This window comes from Corvus kubaryi, unplaced genomic scaffold (assembly GCF_017639235.1).
Source record: "Corvus kubaryi isolate FWS band 111438036 unplaced genomic scaffold, C.kubaryi_AGA036_p1.0 134, whole genome shotgun sequence".
NCBI classification, from domain to species: domain Eukaryota; kingdom Metazoa; phylum Chordata; class Aves; order Passeriformes; family Corvidae; genus Corvus; species Corvus kubaryi.
Window position 1 is genome coordinate 9501872 of NW_024580668.1, and position 17326 is coordinate 9519197.

At 53.4% G+C, this 17326-nt stretch overlaps 2 protein-coding genes across 4 annotated transcripts in view; one reads left to right on the top strand and one right to left on the bottom strand.

Moving 5' to 3' along the window:
* The window catches only part of ZHX3 (zinc fingers and homeoboxes 3), a 46383-nt gene extending 39636 nt beyond the window's left edge, over nucleotides 1–6747 (top strand). For all 3 annotated transcript variants that reach the window (XM_042049652.1, XM_042049666.1, XM_042049659.1), the window contains one exon: nucleotides 1138–6747. In XM_042049652.1, the coding sequence (XP_041905586.1) occupies nucleotides 1138–1148 (11 nt within the window). In that variant the 3' untranslated portion in view covers nucleotides 1149–6747. The remainder of the gene's footprint in view (nucleotides 1–1137) is intronic.
* A 420-nt stretch (nucleotides 6748–7167) lies between these two features.
* PLCG1 (phospholipase C gamma 1) lies at nucleotides 7168–17278 on the bottom strand. Its single transcript, XM_042049692.1, has 16 exons — nucleotides 16893–17278; nucleotides 16371–16490; nucleotides 15897–16077; nucleotides 15532–15609; nucleotides 14975–15078; nucleotides 14620–14716; nucleotides 14433–14505; nucleotides 14036–14193; nucleotides 13419–13515; nucleotides 12776–13000; nucleotides 11808–11956; nucleotides 9888–10002; nucleotides 9532–9693; nucleotides 8939–9027; nucleotides 8121–8305; nucleotides 7168–7762 (listed from the first exon to the last, which is right to left on the bottom strand). Exons 1-16 carry the CDS (start codon nucleotides 17261–17263, stop codon nucleotides 7720–7722), a joined length of 2247 nt encoding a protein of 748 aa, XP_041905626.1. The 5' UTR covers nucleotides 17264–17278; the 3' UTR covers nucleotides 7168–7719.
* Between the last annotated feature and the right edge of the window lie 48 nt (nucleotides 17279–17326).

The window sequence follows — 17326 nt, forward strand, 5'->3', positions numbered from 1 at the left end:
CCCCTTCCTGCCTTGGTCACTGGGTGCTGGCACCATTCGGAAGCCAAATCCTGGCTTTATTTCAAGCTGGAGTAAAACATCAGGAGTGTCCGATCCTTTTACCTGCCCTGTGGGAAGATGGCCCATGGATTTATTTATTTATTTGGGAAGAAAGGGGCCTGGCTGCTTGTCCTATGCCACTGGTTCCTTCCATGTCCCCACCTGGAGTCCAGCAGCAGACACACCCCCTGCCTGCCTTTCTCTCTCCTGCTGCCAGCTTTCCAGATGTGAACATCCTTGTTCGGCATGGTGCAAGGCTCAGGTGGTGGAGGTGGAGGCTGCAAAGGAAGGAGGGGACATGGAGTCTCCAGGCCTCACTTTTGGAAGGCGTGTGTCTGTGTGTGCATGTGTGTGTGGAGGAGAGGAGAGGTGCTTTCCAAGCCCTCTGTGGGTTTTTCCGTGGTGTAGCTGGGGACTGTTTCCTCCCTGGCCTGGGGACTGTTTCCTCCCTGGCAGGGTTCCCACCAGATGGGGATGGCCAAGTGCTGGCCCTGTCCCACGATGGTCCATGCACGCAGCCCCTTGCTGGCAAGCTGGGATCTTCTCCAGTCCCACTGCCGTGCTTTGGAGCTTCTCACACATCTCTGCCATGGCTGCAGGCCTTAACAAAATAATTATAAAACTCAAGTAAAATTCTTTGCTTCCCTTCCCATCTAATCTGGAGGATTTTGGAGCATGGGTTTGGATGGGCCCTACCCTTGCTGCACACCTTGTGTGCTTTGCAGGGGAGTGGTGGGTTTGGGGACTGCTGGGGGGCCAGCTTTTGTGCCTGTGCTGGGGAGGGGGCTGTGCCCCTGCTAGTGCTCTCTGAGCTTTATGCCACCCAGAACAATGGGGTCCCGTTGACCCTCGTTGTGCAGAGGCAGGAGGTGCTTAGCAAGGGTGCTTCCCTCCTTAGGGATGCAAAGCCAACTCCACTCCCTCAAGGATTTTGGGTTTCCCGGCTCCTCTGAATGGTGCTAGCCCTTCATTGCGGCCAACTCTGTCAAGGCTCCTGATTTTGCCTATCCTAAGGCACTCCTGTATCCCCTCCTCCCCACCCAGCACCCCATCTGGAGCAAGGCCAGGAGCATCTCTGACACCTCTGTTCTTTTTCAGAAACAGACTGAACTCAAACCACCAGCCCCGGAGGATCTGCTCTTACCCTTGAGAAGAAATTTGTGATCTTTAAGAAACCCATGGGCCGGCCTGATCCAAACCTGAGGAGCAGAACGTGGTGATGAAGCACTGCCATACGTGAGACCTTTGAGCACAGCACACGAGGCAGTACGTGCAAAAACTGGGCACTCGGTGCTGAGCTCTCGGTGGCCCAGCCGAGGAGACAGCTGGGAGCTGGCGGAGGCAGGGGCTCAGCTCGCACCCAGGAAATAGGATGCTCCTGTTTGCTTTCCAGTGACAGACTTTCAGATTTCATATTCATATACCGATGCCTACAGCTGCCTATACAAGCATAACAAATCTCAGACATTGTGTAAACAAGGTCATTGCTTAGATATGGACTATCATGGCACAGTACTTGTTTCTTTTTTCTTTTTTTATTTTTTCATCTGTCCGTTAAGGTGTTTGTTCTCTAAAGGTTGGCTTGGCTGCATATATCCTCTCTGCCTTTTCTGGTCCTTAAGCCCTGGCAGTGAAGGGCTTTGTGGGCACACAAGTGTGAGTGTAGTAGGAAAGGGAAGGTATTTGAGAAGAAAACTGCCAGTCTTGAATTTGAGTGAGATTCTCATCTCTCCAGATGAGGTTAGAGTGAGCATTGCATACTCTCTGATAAGCAGCAGGTATCCAGACCTGGGCAGCCCAGGAGATGGAGTTTGGCATCATCTGTCCCTTGCTGGCTAGAACACTTTCCCCTGTGCTCCTGGAGACTGACTGTAACAGGCTGTTAAATCTCCAAGTCTCTCTTTAGTCTCTGAGAACTAGCACATAATAATTTTTGCATCCTGACCTGGAATCCTTTTCATTGTTTGGAGAGAACAGTCTGTTCTTCAAAGAGCAAACACGGAGAGTCACAGTGTGGCTGTGAGTGGTTCAAGTCATTGTTGTCTCCAAGGCAGCGGCTCTGCTGCCATCGGGAAGTTTCCTTCTTGCAGCCCTACATGGCAGATCCTCCTGCAGCACTGCTGGTGATTTCAAGTGTTTGTTCCAGCCTTTTTATTTTTTTCCTTTTCTTTTTTTTCCCCCCTTTTTTCCCCAGGCCATGTGCAATAGTTCTAGCAAAAGAGCAAAATAAATTTCCCGGTTTTCCCGCCTGCTGCCTGATACCTGTAAATTTTTAATGTGTGTTGTCTTGGGTGGTTGCTGTGTGATGCAACTGCTTGAACATTTTTGCTTTAAATATTCTTTTCTAATAGAAAACAAAGTCTAGAAGGGAAACTCTTGAGCTGAATAGTCCAGCCAAATGCTGTGTCAGATCATTCTGTCACAAACTAATCAAAACCCAACTCCAAATTGGTTCCATGTTTTGCCTTCACTTTTGCTCTTGGAAGGCTGTTCCAGAAATTGACTGCCTTTGAGTGGTTAGAAACTTTATTTAAGTTTCTAGTTTGAATTAATTCGTGGCTGGTTCATTCCTGGTTTGTTTTGGAGCCAACATTGTCCTTTAACTTAAATAGTTTTTGGTGTTTATCTGCTGATGTATTTATGGAGAGTAGTCATAGCTCCTTATTTTTTGCCAAGCCAACTCAGCCAAGCTTTTTCAGTAGAAGGTTTTTATTTAGTGAGAGCTTTTTAATGTGGGAGACTTTATTGTTGGTGGTAAATGATATTTATTAGGAGGGTGGGTAGCAAACCCCAAAGGATCGGATCCAGAGATTTACAAAAAAATCTGGTTTAAAAACAAAAAAGCTCTTTCAGAAGCTCTTCCAAAGATGGTGTCTGATTTCTACCTTTAATTGCCCTTGCTTTTGCAATTCTTTCTTCGCCCCCTCTTCAAGAGGCCGCCTTGCTTAGCTGCTGGAAGGGGCTGTGGCTGCTCAGTGCTTTGGCAGAGGCTTTCCCTGGCCCGGTGGGACGTGCTGGGTGCCTGTGCCTGAGCTCACAGGGCTTCCCTGGCACACGGTGTGAGACCGTGGCCAAGTGTGACCACAGTCTGCTCCAGACAGAGGTGACCTGCACCCCACAGAGAGCCGGGGCGATGCCCTGGACGTGGCCGCTTGCACCGTGCACCCCGTAGCCAGACCAGCCATCCCACCACGCTGTCAGCAGGGGTGGCACCGACCTGGAGCAGCCTGTGTGGCACCAGGCTCCCTAAATTTCTCTTTGGATGCGCTATTGGTGGTCGTGACACCAGTATTGGAGGCATGACCAGCAGCCATCCCACATTGGCTGGTGACAGCTCAGCCAGTGGCATCCCCGTGGCTCTCTTGGGGCATTAGGGGTTCACCCTCATGGGTGCAATCCTGTGCACCCCAAAATACCAGAGAGGGTGGGAGAATCTGGGTGGTTTTAGAGCTGAAAGCAGATCTGGGAGTCGTGCAGCCTGAGAATATGGATGTATGTACAGTGTCACCTTCAGAGAACAAATACAGGTAGGTCAATTTACTCTGTAGTGTCTATGTACATGCAGGTTTATTTAACTACACATATATACAGTTCAAATATGCCATTGATTCTTTATTGCATTAAGATGTACATTAAAAATGTACACTTTTACTAACTACTTGCTATATAAATATGTTGGAAGTGTAGTTTGCCCATTCAAGGTGATTTTCTGTGGGATTTTTGATGTACACTTAAGGGCCTATGGCTGATTGGAAGAGTGATCCCCGCTCCATCTACAGGAATGCTTAAGGACTATGGTATGAACTGGTCCCTTCAAACCATGTTTTGATGCACTAGCTGAAATATTTTGCACTTGGATTGTATTCAGCCAGTTTTCCAGAAAAATCGAAAAGAAGTCTTGTGAGCTAGAGGGAGAATTTCCCGGTGTACACAGAAAAACCAGCCTTGAGGGTTGGAAGCTGCTGAGGTTTTTGAGCTTTGTCTCCATGCATTCATACAAGCACAGCAGGAGTTTTCTTTCTTTTGGGTCGGAGGAATTTTAAAAAGTTGTTCCATGCAGGCTCCCCTCGGACATGGCGACGGGGCTGGCAAACGCCATTGCGTGGGGAGGGTAAGATTTAGAGGCAAAAAAGAAATCAAAAAATGATCGAGTTCCCTTTCTAACTCCTACATTCCTTTTTATCTGCATTTTTAGTTGACTTGAAATCTCCATAAAAATATAAGCTGAAGATTTTTGAGGGTTTAAGCTCTGTGGTCTTCTGTTTCTCTGCTGAGGAGGAGAAACAGGTGCCATCTCCAAACAGACTCGGATTTTGGTGCAGGACATTGGAAAAGTGTGTGCATCCAAAACTGAAAAGAAAAACTGAGAGGTGGCTTGACAGTCCCAACAGCAGCTCTTGTGGTGTTAAGAGGAAGTGTCACCACAATTCTTCACAGTGTGTGAATATTTATCATCATCTAATCAAAGATGACTATCTTGACTTGAAAGGGGTGTAAGATCGAGGTGATGTAGCCAGCATCAGTAAGGAAGGGAAATTAAATTCTCCACCTCCATCCCCTGTGCCTGAGCTTGGGCTTGGCAGGCACAGCAGAAACCATCAATTTTAATCCGTGTGAATCTTGTTACTTATGTCTCTGAGGCTGCTTAGATTAAGGGCACAATCCAATTGCTTAATAACCCGAAGCCCTGATTTGTGCTGGCCCTGGCTTGCTCATGGAAAGGGCTGCTGGTTCTCCTGGTGCAAGGAACTGAGTTTATTTATTCACTGATGTCAGCAGCCCCTGCCATGAGATTTCTAGACATTTTTCCATGTTTCATTTGGGTTCCTTATTTTTCAGCTCTGTAATTAGCTTCCTAGAAATTATTCTTTTTGGGCTTTTTTGTTTTTTTTTAGCAGAACACTAAACAAACCATGATCTACAGGCTCCTATCTCCACTTGCCTGAGACCTGAGTGCTGCTGCAGCGTGGTGGGAGGATGGGCACAGGTGCTTGCAGGTACTTAGTGTGATTTCATGTCCCCTCCCTGAGTTGGTCACCAGGAGAAGCCACCAGCAGAAGCAGGAGCTGCTGGCAGAGAAATGCTGTAGTCTTTAACCTGGCTGGGGGATGCTCACACAGGAGCTGGAAGATACCTGCTGGGTTAATTTTTGTTACGTGTCCCTGACAGTTCAAGAGAAGGAAGCTGTAGAAGGCTGGTTTTGCTTTTAGGGTTTTGGGTATTTTATTTTTTGTAATTGGAAAGCAACAGATTTTGGTCACATGCAGAAGTGTTGTACTGTTTTCCCTGCAGCCCCTCTCTTAGAGACGTAACAGAAGCAACCCGATCAGAAGCTGGCTCACTGGGAATCAGAAGAAAAAGGTGATTTTCAGCACTTGGGCACAAATTACAAAGCGAATGTGATGCTGCACATTCCCATCGTGGTGACAGTATTTAAAATGCTTGCAAACTTCTCCCCCCTGTTGCCCAGATAATTTTGGCTTCGCTCTTTTCAAATCAGTCAGGGTCCTGATGTGATTCAGCTCACCTATAAACCTCTGGTGTCATTTCTCAGCTGCTCCCAAAACCAGCAGGGTGAGATTGGGCAACAAAACACATGGAGGGGAATGAGCCACTTGCAGGCTATCCCTGTTCTTCTTTTTATTGGGAAATTTAGTTTCTGCTGTATGTTTTCCTGGCAGTGGTCTGTACCAGGAATGTTGGATTGGCATCACAAAACTTTAATGCAGAGCAAGGGAGCTCTGTTATGTAAGCAGTGAATTTTTTTTTTTTTTTTTTTAAATTTTGGGGTTTGTTGTTATGGCCCAAGTGCTCTGTTGGCTGATGTTTGGCATATTCTGATGGCACAGTTAAAGCCCCTTTTTCCCTGTCCTGATGGAAGGTGGTGTTAGGAAGACTCTTGCTTACTGGTGCTAGTGAAGGTTGGGCTAGGAATCCATGGCATAGAAAATTTCTAGCTAAAATTGCACTTTCTCTTTGCCCTATCTGGCTCGTGGTGGTGTTATGGGTACGTGGCTGTGATTCCCCTTGCACATACTAACATTGCACTAAAAGAGAGACTTTGGGAACAGCGTGTTGATCACTTTGTTTCTCAGCAGACCACAAAGTCAGCCTAACGGGGTCTCTTTTTTTTTTTTTTTTTAATTATTATTATATAGAAATCACGCTGGTGCTGAATGACCTGGAATTTTGCTTGGATTTATCCAAAGGAAAATGTAATTGTAGCTGCAACGGGACCTTTCATAAGGGTGGCCGTGCAGTGAGGGAGCAGGGCGAGGGCCCTGCTGGGTAAAGCTGTCTTTGTACCGGGGAGGTATGGGGGGCTCCAGGGGGGTTGGTACTTTGGATTTTTTTTTTTTCAAGACCACAATTTTAAATGGTCACCTTGGCAATCGTGTGAAACAGGAAATAGTTTTTACTTTTGGTAAAGGTTTTAAAGAGAAAAAAGAAGCTGCCTGTGATTGTGGGCTGTAACTATTATTAGGGCTAGGGTAGCTTGTATGTGCTATGGACTTTACCTGCTCTTATTCTGAGGGCAAGAACTCCCTGTAGCAACAATGCCACTTCTGAGAAGTGAATGGCAAGTTTCCCTTCCTTTTGTATATGTGGATGTGAGGGTGGGCAAGGGGAAGAGCTTGCTTGTACAGTTTGTTGAAATGAAACCAGACATTTTTGGTTGTTCCTAAATAAAGAGCGTAAAAGACAAAAGTGAGTTGACTAGTGCTTGCACTGGGTTTTGGGAGGGCCCAGAGTGGTGCCCTTAAGCCTGAGAATGGCTGTGCCTGCCTTCCAGCTGCTGGGCTGGGAGTGCTCCATCACAACCTCCTCATTTATTTTAAAAAGCACTACAACTTTTCCCTGGGGTAAGGCCATGAGTGAGTGCCCCAGCAGCATCCTGAGCCTTGACACCTCCATCCTAGGGGTGCTTTTTCCTCTCAGAGTGCTGTCCCCAGGCTGCCTCAGAACAGCATGGGCAGCTCCTGGTTATTCTTCCTCCCCATAGCTGCAAACCTCCTAAAGCCAGGAGGAAGGAGGGAGCAGTGCACCCTCTTCTCAGGAACTGCTGCACCTCAGCTCTGCCCTGGTCTGCAGGGCACAGAGCACCAGACACCTGAGCCAGCACACACGTAATACTGACACTTTTATTGTCGTTTAAAGCTAGCACAGCCCTGTACATGGAGACTTTCACTACTGGACCCTTTGGCAGTGGCTGTACAGGTCAGATCTGGTGGCACCAGCACAGACGGAGGTGCTGCCGTGGTCGCTGCAGTCACGCCTGGCCCGGATGGCTGGGAATGGACACAGCACAGGATGCTCCGGCAGCTGCACAGGATCTCTGGATTACAGGCACAGCAGTGACGCAGAGGCTGCACGGGGATTGTTTAGGTCTCTTCTTGTGATTATAGGCAGTTTGGTCCCTCACCTCTGGCAGCCTGTCTGCACCGACGTGCTTCTTAAGGGCTTCGTGGTGAAGGTTGGTGGGTGCTTGGGGTTGGTTAGGGGTGGGCTTTACTTCCAATATTTATTTTTTTTTTAGTTCTCCACTTGAACACACTTCAGCAGAGAAACTGGAAAAGCTGCCTGAAAGTAGGCCATAGCAGTGCCGTTTCCATAGAAACCAGTTCACAGCGTGCTGTGAGATTCACAAGCACTGGAGGTGCTTTCGCCCGCCGGGACGGGCTACAGCCGGTTGTCCCCGTTGACCCGGGTCCTCCGCAGTACCCTGGAAGAGGGGGCACAGAGAGGGGACACAGCTCAGCCTCACCCCAGCATGACCAAGGACAATGCTCTGGTGTCTCAAGTTGCCCACTGGGAGAAAGTGGGGGCTCAGCCACATCCCCCATGGCTGGGGATGATGCCACCAGCTCTGGGGCGGCAGCCCCTTGTCCCACCCTACTCCCACAGCAGTGACTCCCGCAAGCACTGGCACAACTTCCAGCTCAAATTTAGGGCTGCCACGCAGCAAACAAGGCTGCAGCTCTGCTCTGGGTTGTGGGGAGGCTGCATTCATCTGCCTCCACCCAGACTAAATGCAGAGGGGCACCTTGTGCTGGGAAGAGCTGAATGAGCAGTGGCCTCACCTTCGCTCCCGGCTCTCGAAGTGGTCAGCGAGCTGCTCTGGGGACACACGGAAATCATCAAAAGGCTGCTGGTACCGTGACTCAAAGGACCCCTCTCTGCCTCTGCTTGCCAGCAGCTGGCTGGAGCCATCCCCTGCTCGTTCCCGTAGGGATGAAGCATTGAAGAGGTTTATTTCACCATTTTCCTGCTTGGATCAGGGGAAAAAAAAAATGTTGTAGTCAAGGGCTTGTGATTTCAAAGAGTAGATCCTGTAGTAAGGGCAGTTATGGTGCAGGGCCCTGGCTGCCCTGCAGGGTGTCCAAGGCTCACAGGGGCTCAGGGTTTGCAATGTGCAGCTGCTCTAACAGCAATCGCTGCCTCCCACCAGCATAATTTTAAATGAAGAAATAAAAGAACCATCTGTCTCAGAAGGAGCCTTGCCCTCTACTTGTGCCAACAGGGACAGCCCCAGGCCAGCCAGCTCCATGATCCCGAGCTGCAATGGCCTTGGAGCACAGACAGGCACTGGGATAGAGCAAATCCGCCTCCTCCAGCTTTTGCTGAAGGGATTTCCAGACAGGTCAAACACAGCAGAGGCAGGACCCTGCCTGAAACACCCTGACTACTGCAGGAGGCAAACCCAGTGCTTGCTCTCCTGCTGGGCATCACTATGGAGCAGCACTGGGAATTCAGCCATCCACAGGCACTCAGGCCAGGCACCACTGAGACTTACTGCCCCGACTGGCGCAGGAGAGTGGGCAGGGCCAGGCTGGGCTCGCTGGCTCTGCTCCTCAACCCTGCAGCATGGTCACCTCCTCGTGTGTGCTGCCAGTCTCACCTTGCAAGGGAAAATGTCTATCTTGACAAGCAGAGAAGCCAGCTCCAGGTTCTCGCTGTAGTTGTTCTTCAGGGGAACAGCTCGGAAACCTACAGCAGAGACAGCCCTGGTGTCACTCGCTGCTCAGGAGCTGTGTCAGTGCCCTGGCACAGAACTCAAGGGCGTTCTTCTCCTGCAAGACCCTTTTTCTCTTCTGCCCAGAGACGCTGTGGCTGCCCCAGCCCTGGAAGTGCCCAAGGCCAGGCTGGATGGGGCTCGGAGCAACCTGGGATAGTGGAAGGTGTCCCTGCCCATGGCAGTGGGGCTGAAACAAGATGGTCTTTTGGGTCCCTTCTAATCCACACCATTCTACGATTCCATGATTCTCCAAACCCCCCAGTTTCTCTCAAGTGGCAGTCAGCCCCAAGGGCTGTTAGCAAATGGCTCTGCCTTCCTTTACCTGGCTGAGGATGTGACCTGGCATGGGGACAGGAGGGACTGAGCCAGCCTGGGGCCCAATGACATTCTCCCATGAAACTCAGCATCTCACTGGCTAACAATGTGAACTGGTGAAGACCACCATGACCCCCTCCTTGCTGACCCAAGTGCTTTACCCGTCTTCAAGCCTTTCACCAGGAAGGTGGCCTGAGCCAGGAAGTTCTCGTCGCTGAACATGTCCTCCTCATACACCACGAAGCGGAGGAAGGCGAAGTCAGGGTTGCTGACCTGAAAGTGGAACTGCTTCGGGGTCCAGAGAGGGTTCAGGCCATTGTCAGCTGCTCACAAAACACAGCTGTCAGTGGGCAGCCCTGCTGAGTCCCCCCACCGCCCCCATGGCTGGTGCTGTGCTCGGGGGCAGCACAAGGGCAGCTCCCAGCTCAGGGCCAGGCTTGGCTGCAGAGCCCATGGCTCAGACCAGGATCAGGAGTGCTGGTGCATCCCTCTCCCTTCCCTTCACCACCCCACTCACCCACGATCTCAGTTTTCTGCTTGGCATTGTCATACTCAGCACCAGACACCTCCACCTCCACGAAAGGACAAACGATTCCCCTTCCATTTTTGGGAAGGTGCCGGGCCCCCAGGACCTGAGCAGAGAGCAGGAGAGACTTGGTGAGAGACAGGAACAAAGGGGAAAAAAAATGTGTTTGCATACCAAGACATTTTCTTTCCAAATAAATCACCCTGGTTCTGCTAATTGGAGAGAGAAGTGGCACTGACAGCCAGCACTGGAGAGAAATAGCTCCCACCCCTGGAAGCTGATATGGTGTTCCTGATCCCCAGTTTGACTTGCAAGCCATAAAAAAAAGCAGCTGAAGTGCCCCAGGTTCCTGCCTGCTGCCGGCACAGCCAGGCCTGGGCCACAGTGTCCCTCCCCCAGCCTGCCAAGCTGGAGCTGGGCTCCCAGCCGAGCACTGTTCCCTGCTGGGAGCACCACACTGGACACCCTCGTCTCTGCTGAAACTTCTTGGCCCTCCTGCCTTGCTGCAAGGAGAAAAAGGAGCTGTGCTCCACCACTGCTCTGCCTCGTGTTTGCAGCACAGTCTGTGCTCTGCTCCAATGACAACCTGCCTCCTCGCAGGAGAAAGCACTCGCAGCTCCCTCCTTGCCCATGGCCATATGTCACTCTGCCGTGCTGTCGGCACGCTGCTGTTGCAGGGGAAGGACCTGCTGCCAGCACTGGATCATGTGCTTTGAGTCATGCTGGGCTCGAGATGGCTTCTCCATCCATGAAAGCTGGCTTTGGTGGGGACAGCAGGCAGTTCTGCCAGAGAACAGGAGGCTAAGCCTGTCTCTTAAAGGCGACAGTGACTGGCTATGGCACAATGACTCTTGACACTTGGTGGTGTCAGCCGCATCCTGGGGTGCAGGAAGAGCTTGGAAAACAGATGGGGCAGGGAATTTTTATGTGGACATGGGGTCAATGGTGCAGAGGCTACATGATGAGGTGTCCTCATGGAGAAGGGCTGTGGCTTTTCTAGGTGGAATCACTCCAAAACAGAGGTGGCTGCAGAGGAAATCTGTGAGCACCTACAGGCAGGATCTCCACTGCATCCTCCCCAAGGTCTGCATGAGCTGAGGAGACTGGCAAAGGAGACTGCTGACCCACAGCTCGGCTCTGAGACCACAAGGAATGGCTGTACAGGCTACTGAACCCTGCTAGTCTAAACATGAGAGCCACCTGGTTTGGCACAGCCCTCCAAGAGGACATGGGATAGCCTGGCAAGCTATCCCATGTCCCTGCAGAGCCTCTGCTGTGCAGCTCTGAGAGCTGACACAGGAACAATCCAGCCTCGGTCTCACCATCAGGGAAGTAAAAATAATTCATCAAGCATCCACAGCCCATCCTCTGGCACCCCCCACCCTCAGCCCCCCTCCTCTTATCATCACCAGGAGCACAACACAGAAATGGCCTGAGAAGTCTGCCCTGACCTCGAGTATCTCCCCAGGAGGGGCCATGAGCAAGGGGAAATGGAAACATCGAGCCTGGAGCAAGTGAGTGACAAGGAGGGGACAAGGCACAGCTCTTGTGGTGTTAGCCTGTGGATGCGCTCGGCAGTCCCGGCCAGGCTCTGGGGACAGGGATGCCACCTCTGTGGCTCGTGGATGCCACCTGCTGGCACTGGGACCTGGACAGGAGGAGTCCCAGGGAGAGCACCCGGGGATGCTCCTGCTGCTCCTCTCCAGGCCCCCTCGGCAGCACCCCTGAGTGTCCCTCTTCAGCGAGGGCTCTCCCAGTCTGTGCTGCGGGACAGGGGCTGAGGGGGGTTGGTGAGGAGCAGCTGCAGGCAGAGCCAGGAGCCCAGAAAAAACATTTTCTCACCCCAAATCTGGTATAACCACCGGAGTGTGACCCTGCATTCATTCCCCCACAGTAGGAGGAGGTACTGACCTCAATGGAGATGGAGAGTGGTTCTGTGCCCCGCAACGTGCTCTTGTCAAAGGGGTCAAAGATGTCGTCCCTCATGTTGGCCGGCTGCAGGACGTACCCACACTGGCCACTGGACATGAACAAGGCCTGGTTCATCTGCATGGGCTTGTCTGGAGAGCACAGGCAGGAGATACAGGAGATGAAGGAGACCCTGTGCACTTTTCCCAAGCTGGATCATCACCCCCCACCGTTGATGCCTCACAGAAAGCCCTTGGCAAGAGGACCTGGCTCACCCCTTGGCAATGCCTGTGCAATGTGGCCCCACTGCAGCCTGTGCACGTGTTGGGTCCATGACGTGACTCTCATGCACAATCTGCCCAACTACCCAGTGCTCCATGGGTCACCTCCCTCTTTTCCTCCTGCTTTTTTCAGCTTTCCTTGTGCTGACTGTAGCATTTGCCAAACCCCCTGTGAGATGCTTGAATTCACAGAAGGAATGAAAAAGCCGGCAGGAAAAAAGAGGCAGGTCGTTTGCTGGTGTGCTGGTGAGCTGAACAGGCTCACAGCAGGGTTTGGCAAGGGCCAGGGAAAGAGGAAGGCTGGACTGCATGGCAGGAGCAGGAATGGAAGCTGGGGAAAGGCAAGAAGAGCAGCCAGCTGGACTCAGACCATGCAACCAGCTGGTGTCCCCAGCCTGGGGCTGCACCGTCCCCTTTGGCACCTTCCCTGCCTGCCCTGCTTGTCACCAGGGACCTGGGGGAACTCCCTGCCTCCTCTCCATTTCATCTTGCTCTCATGGCACAATCCCCAGCCCCAGTCCAGCTCCTTGGCTCAATCCAGCCCTCTGGAGCACATTTACCCGTGTCTCACTGCCTGCAGAGCCCTTCCCAGACCCAGAGCCCCTCCCAGCCCCCCATCTGCCAGGAGCAGGGTGGCTCGGATGCGGCACAGGGCACCCCAGGAGCCCGCACCCTCCGTGCTGCCCTCACCTGGGGTCTGGAAGTTGAGTGCCACCAGCTGGCTGCCACAGATCCACATGGGCAGAGGGTCGTAGTTGGAGGAGTCGAGGCGCTGGCCCTTGGGGTAGATGCGGGAGAGCTGCAGGCGGTTGTACTGCAGGAACTTCTTGCCTTTGATCTTGTTGACGTACTTTTCTGCCTTGGTCTCGGGAAAGGAGGACATGTCTCGGTAGCAGGCCCTCTCTGTGCCGATCTCTGGGAGGGGACAGCACTGTGTAAGCCAGGAGCACACTCCCTTTCCTGACATTTAACCACCCCTAACACCATCCTCTCACCCCTGGTGCAGCCACCAGGGCTGTGCAGACCCTGCTCTGCCCCAGGGGGTGTTTGCCAGGTGCCTAACACCAATGGCTGAGAGCACCAACACAGCTCCTGGTGACCGGGCACGATGCTCCCCAGCCCCCTCCCTCAGCAGCTGCTCCGGGTGGTGACAGACCCCAGCAACAGAGGGATAGGGAAGGGAACTTGTACCCTCTGGAGGTACCCAGAGCTCCAAGGTAAGCTGGTGATTTGGACACCTTGGACACCTGGCCTCTGCTAAGATCCAGCCAAAGCAGGGTCTGTAATGCTAAAGTGATTGCCTGTGATGGCCACCAGCCCAGCAGATGCTCACTCTCTTCATCGAAGGGCACAGGTCGGCAATAGACCACCAGTTCTGAAAGCTCCAGAGCAATCTTCTTTCTCCTCTCCATCATCTTCCCTTCAGAGAGCTGCCAAGAGAGGGTGAGAGGTGTCAGGCCAGGTAGGAGCAGTGGTGATGGATGACCCAGCTCATAAACTGACCCTCACTGCTTGGTGTGGCTCCTGCCTACACTGAGGGGACCACCAACAGATCTGCCAGGTCTGCATGGAGGGACATCACACAGGTAGGGCCTGGGTAGGTCCTACCTCCTGCCCAGAGCAGGACTGGCACTGGTACCAGCACAGGGCATCTGTGGCCTTGCCTCCCTCCACAGATGGAGATCCCCCATCTCCTGAGGCTGCAGCACCCACCCAGTTGTCCAATCCTCCCAGATATCCAGCTGGGACCTCTCAAGCCATGTGGCCACCACCCCTTGCCACATTGTCCAAGATTGCTCTGGCTTTACCATCTCTGTAACTGCTCTGCCAGCCGTCACAGGCTGTCACCTCACCGCCCCCTGCCAGCCTCCACCTGCTCCTCGGCTCCTGGAAAGCCCAGGACTTGGCCAGGAGATGCCTCCTCCCCTGCCACGGGCTCCCCAGGCTCACCCTGGCATCAGCTGTCTGAGCTGCCTCCCGGATCTTCTTCACCCAGTCCAGCAGGTCCTCGTGGGTGTCGGCTGCCACGTCCAGGGACAGGCGCGACACCGAGGACATGCTGATGGAGAAGACGAAGAGACGATTGTTCTTCCCCTCGGGGCGGATGGCTGTGGGGACAGGGAGCAGAGGGCAAGGTCACAGCAGGTGCTGAGCCAAGCCCTTCACAGGGAGGAAGGGAGAAGACAGACACAGAGGACTCATGTGACTCTACAATAGGAAATTCCCATTTCTGGCCACTGGAGACAACAGATGGAGCCCAGGAAGCAATAAGTGAGGAAGCAGAGTGTATCCTGAGGGGCTGAGAAGCCTCAAGGGGCCTTTGCAATGCTCCTTCCCTGGCACTCACCGATCTGGCAGGAGGGCACGTCCAGGACGCCTCCCAGCAGGTCTCCCAGGGGGCTGTTCTCATCCAGCTGCTGCTGGGAAGGAAGCACAGCAGGATGGTGCTGGGCATGGTGCTGGGCACGGCACTGGGCAGAGCAGGCAAGCTCGGGGGCTCGAACCCTCCTTGCCCCACTCATGCCCATACTCACCTCCTGCTCAGGCTCCAGGCTACTGGGACTGGTAATTTCCTCAACATAGTTAGAAGGGAACCACAGCTGCTTTTTGCCACCATAATCTCCTCTCCACCTGGAAGGGAGGGAAGGGGCAATGTCAGCACCCACCACAGGACCCCAGAGTATCCTGAGTGGGGGTGAGGGGAACAGGCAGCTCTTCCATCACCTGCTTTCAGGGTTTGTGAGGTTTTGGGACTGTGCAGCTCATAGGCAATCCCCAGACACACCCCCCCCCCCCCCCCCTCCTAGAGTGGGCACACCTCTGTGTGGATGATGACAGCAAGGTTTGGCCATATTCCCTAGGGAAAAGGGAGGCTCAGGACCAACTCACCAGCCTCCTTCCTGTTTCTCCACATTCTGGATGATGGCATTTTTAGTGAAGGTGAGCTCATCTTCCCTCTGTGCCTTGTAGTCAAACAGGGCTTTGACTGCACACTGCAATGAGGAGGGGTCCCATGAGGCTGGGCAGGAGATGGACACATGGACAACGAGCCCACAGGATGAGAGATCACCTCCCACCACAGATGTGTTTGTTGAGGGGCTGTGAGGCACATCATGTGCATGCAGGCAGCATCCAGCCCTGCTGTCAGACCCTAGTGACATCTTGCAGAGCAAATCAAGGCCCCCATTTATGCCAAAGCAGAGCTCACAAGTCTAGTATGGCCCCACACAGGCACTTTCCTCTGTCCCAAGAGCCACTGATGGGTTTAGTGTGGAGAGCTCAGAACAACAGCCAGCCCAACCTGGGAACCTGGATGTTCAACCTCCATTGTCTCTCCATGGTCTAGAAATGAGTGTGCAAACTAACACAGCTCTTGGAAAACAAAAAGACCTTTGCTAAACCTTCCAGCCCTGCCGGTTGTTTTGTGCCAAACAGTGAGAGTGTACCTTGAAAGTGGGCATGGGGTTGGCTTCCACATAGAACCCGGGGTGGCGTCCCTCGTACAGGGCTCCATAGTCCGGCTCCTGTGGAAGCAAAGGGACAGTGGTTACAGCAATGACTGCAGGAGAACAGGTCCCCTACCTTGGGGTAGGTGGGAAAGTGCCCCAGGAAGGCACAAGACCAAAGATGATGCTGCAAACAGCAAACAGCAGCCCAAGCCTGGCTCAGAGGGGCAACACCAAACCCCACTCAAGTGTCAGGAAGTGCCAAGAGGTGTGGGCTGCAAAGCACAGAGACAGCTCCCACACCACCACTTCAAGGCACCAGCTCAAAAATGACCTGTCCATCATTCTGTGGCTCCTGCACTCACCGCTGTCCCGATCTTCTCCAGGGTCTCCTCATTGATGGGGTAGCGCAGCTTCATCTTGCGGTACAGCGGGTGCTTCTCGTGGTAGCTGATCAAGTCCACCAGGCTGTCGAACTCAGTGTTGCCCAGCAGCACAGTCTGGCCCTCCTGCTGCACCCGGCAGTGCTTGATCTTCCCTTCTGCCCTGAAGGGAGGAAAGACAGGGAGAAGCCACTTGGCACCTGGCAAGAGAAGGTCTCTGCCAAAATAAAGACACCCAAGGAAAAGGTGCCCCTGGTCTGGTGGCTGAGCACAGCCATCTCCCACTGGAAGATGGGAGGAAGAGCAGAATCTCAAGGACTTATTCAGGACCACCCCAGAGCAAGAGGAGCTCTGGGAGGGCTCACGTCAGGCTGATGGCACCTCTCATGCTCTCTCACACACTGCAGCACCCCAGCTCCACCTCCAGCACCCACCACCCTCGTCCCAGGGACACACCTGAAGGAGATGGCGTAGGAGCTGGGCTCGCTCCTCTTGCGCACCAGGAAGGCTCCATCGCGGGGCACCCGCATCAGCATGTGCTCGGCTTGGGCCCGCGTCAGGTTGGCGTGGTACCACCTGCCAGGGGAGACACATCACTGTGCACAGGTCACACTCACCCAGCCCGACCCACACCTCTGCCATGGCACAGCGCTTCCCCTCAAGCCCCTAAAAGGCTCCTGGAATCCTCCAGAGGAAGATGGGGACTGCAACGGGGCAGGAAGGATCAGAGCCCTTTGGTGAGGCATGGCATGGGCGAGGGCATCCCAACCAAACCCGGCAGCTCTGTGCTCTGCACTGAGCCTCCGTGACGTTCAGCTCCATGAACAATGAAGCTGGCCAGCATGGCTGCTGTGACAGAGCTCCACAGGGAAAAAGTGGGGACCAGAAAGCCCCAGCAAGGGAGGAATGGCTGAGGAGAGATCTGGGAGAGCTTCCTACAGTGTCCCAGCTGCCCAATGGACACAAACACGCACTCACTCTTTGCTCTCGTGGGCATTGGTCTGTGGCACTGGCTCCGTGAGCCTCATCTCGAACTCGTTGCACCTCAGTGGTACCTCCTGGTAGTGGGTGATGAGGTCGTAGAGGCTGTCGAACACCAGGTTGTCCGTCAGGAAGAACTTGGGGCTGCCGGCGTCCTGTCGCGAGTGGATCCGGCAGTGCTGCACCTTCCCGTTGCGCCTGAGGAACAGGGACAGAGGGAAGGGGGTAAGCCAAGGCTGTCCATGGAGATTTTGCACCTGCCTCAGGCACAGCTCCAGCCTGACATGGCATTCCTGCCCCACAGGAGAGTGGCTGCATAAGGATCCCAAGGGACTTGACCCTTCTGCACTGGGACAGAGAGCTGACATGATGCTGGGGCACAGAAATAGGGGAGAAACTGCTCACAGGCCACTGGGGAACGGGACCCCCCC

What these genes read in the sequence shown, in the direction of transcription:
- PLCG1 (XM_042049692.1), bottom strand. Translation starts at nt 17,263, where the DNA reads ATGTCAGCTCTCTGTCCCAGTGCAGAAGGGTCAAGTCCCTTGGGATCC. An exon ending in TCCTACGCCATCTCCTTCAG is followed by an intron (nt 16,078 to 16,370) that starts GTGTGTCCCTGG and finishes TCCTCCCTTCAG; the next exon opens with GGCAGAAGGGAAGATCAAGC. An exon ending in GCCTGGAGCCTGAGCAGGAG is followed by an intron (nt 14,506 to 14,619) that starts GTGAGTATGGGC and finishes CTTCCTTCCCAG; the next exon opens with CAGCAGCTGGATGAGAACAG.